General features: G+C 35.0%; 1 protein-coding gene across 16 annotated transcripts in view; it reads right to left on the bottom strand.

The window, feature by feature from the left end:
* The window catches only part of LOC106872026 (DISP complex protein LRCH3), a 254,748-nt gene that overhangs the window by 92,541 nt on the left and 159,637 nt on the right, over nt 1–2,570 (bottom strand). For 13 of the 16 annotated variants that reach the window (XM_052967554.1, XM_052967550.1, XM_052967551.1 and 10 more), the window contains one exon: nt 860–907. The exons of the other annotated variants lie outside the window; for them this stretch is intronic. In XM_052967554.1, the coding sequence (XP_052823514.1) occupies nt 860–907 (48 nt within the window). The remainder of the gene's footprint in view (nt 1–859; nt 908–2,570) is intronic. 16 annotated transcript variants of the gene reach the window in all.

Genomic DNA, 2,570 nt, shown 5'->3' with positions numbered 1-2,570 from the left:
GAGAGAGAGAGAGAGAGAGAGAGAGAGCGAAAGAGAGAGAAAGAGTCATACATGTACACAGAGAGGCACGCATGTACATGACATGCATGGGTGTGTGTGTGTGTGTGTGTGTGTGTGTGTGTAGGATGATTCAGAAGTTCGGTTAGCATTTCAATACCATATATCATTTAAATGGTAAAGGGTTTATTTATTTATATATATATCACTCACCTCACACACACACACACACACACACACGCAATACTGAGTGGGGTTTGTAGATAAAAACAACTGGAAGCTAAGACAATCGACCGAGAAAATGCATGTAGTGTATGTCTTGGAGAGACTAGGAAGGTGAGAAAGCAAGGACGGAGGGAAGGAAGGAAGGAAGGTAGGTAGGTAGGAAGGTAGGTAGGTAGGTAGAGAAGGAATGAAAAGAATGTTATTTCGAGGTTATAGATGAGAGAGAGGAGAACAAGTGAAATAGATGACTCTACAACATTAAGACATGCATATTTAATTATAAGTATACACAAGTATACATCTGTCACTTATAGTTGTGTATGCTTAGAGTAAACAGATATATATATATATATATACATATACATATATATACATATACACATATATATATATATACGTATATATAACACTCACACAACAACAGCTGTGAAGAGAATATAATGTAAAAACACAAAAGGAGTAAAACAGTATGTACATATACATACATATATATATATATATACATACATACATACATACATATATATATATGAACATATGTATGCATGTGTGAATACGTATAAATAACAACTAAGTCAACAGAAAACTATGTGAAAGAAGTAAAGGCAACATGCGAAAGGTTTGGGTATATATATACCTGGCCAGGATCTTCAATCCCTTGCTTGTGGCCATTATAAGGGCTTTTCTACAATGAAAAGATGAAGCAATTGGAGACACTCTACGGGGGATCTTGAGTAAGAATCAACAAAGATGAAAGCTGAACTCTAATAACCACTCAAAACATTTCTTTTTGGTTTACAGACACACGTATATTATAAAATATATATTTTTTTTTTTTTTGCTTCTAAGCATATAGTTGCATTGTATATTATGATAATAAGGCACAGAGTCCTGGGTAAAGCTGAAATAGAAAGGCTTGTTTTGGTGAGAGATTCCAATGTAGAAAGAAAAAAAAATGTGTGTGTGTGTGTGCAAGTGCGTATATGTGTGTGTGTGCACATACATGTGTGTATGTACGTATGTGTATGTTTATATATATATATATATATATATATATATATATATATATGGGGAGAAAATGTGTGTGTGTTTACATAAATGAGTCTATTGTGTAGTTGTGTGTTTAGACATGTGAGTTAAAGCTTGACAATAAAAACATTGGCAAAATACAAAAAAAAAAAACAATTTGGAAATCATGTCTGGAAAAGTATTTAGATTCATTGAAACAAACAAAAAAAACCCCTAATTTTGTAGTCTTTTATTTTACGGTATTCATCTTCAGATGTCAATGCCAACTAAACACTCACCATCCAGTGTAAATTTTCAATAAATAACCAGTTTTACCCTGATACTTATTACACAACACTTTCTCTGAACTTGGAACTATCCCCGCCCCTATTTTTTTTGCATTGCCATCCCAATTTGAATCCAAATTTTACAAGGTCCAACCTTTACCTTGCATTTGTGAAATAGAAAATCAACTACAAGATGATAAGGAAGAAGAAAGAAAGAAAAAAACAGTGAAATCTTCCAATTCCTTCAACTGACCCATTAAGAAAAAGAAATCATATAATAATAGTTTTTAATTTAGACATGAGGCCAGCAATTTTAGAAGGAAATGGTTAGTCAATTATATAGATTCCAGTGCTTGCATGCTTAGGTATGAGAGCAAAGTTCAAATCAGCAGAATATGAACTCAGCATATGAAAAGCAAAAGAAAATATCTCACGGTATTTCGTCCTGCCATTTTAGCACCTTCAGTCTTAATAATAACAATAATGGTTTCAAATTTTGGCACAAGGCCAGCCAGTTCAGGCGGAGGGGTAAGTCAATTAGGTCAGCCCCTGTGTTCAACTGGTACTTATTTTAGTAACCCCAGAAAGATGAAAGGCAAAGTCAGTCTCGATGGAATTTGAACTCAGAACCTACAGACAGATGAAACACTGCTAAGCATTCAGCCCAGCACACTAACGCTTCAGCCAGCTCACTGCCTTTACCAGGATGACGATAATAATAATAATAATAATAAGGCAAGCTGGAAGAAACGTTAGCACGCCGGGCAAAATGCTTAGCGGTATTTCGTCTGTCTTTACGTTCTGAGTTCAAATTCTGTCGGGGTCGACTTTGCCTTTCATCCTTTCAGGGTCGATAAAAATAGTACGAGTTATGCGCTGGGGGTCGATGTAATCGACTTAATCCGTTTGTCTGTCCTTGTTTGTCCCCTCTATGTTTTGCCCCTTCTGGGCAATAAAGAAATAATAATAATAATAATAATAATAATAATAATAAAAATAATTTTAAGCCTTTCTACAAGAGGCACAAGGCCTGACATTCTGCAGGGAGGGGAC

Source organism: Octopus bimaculoides, chromosome 4 (assembly GCF_001194135.2).
Source record: "Octopus bimaculoides isolate UCB-OBI-ISO-001 chromosome 4, ASM119413v2, whole genome shotgun sequence".
Taxonomy (NCBI): Eukaryota; Metazoa; Mollusca; class Cephalopoda; order Octopoda; family Octopodidae; genus Octopus; species Octopus bimaculoides.
This window is presented reverse-complemented; position numbering and strand designations above follow the sequence as displayed.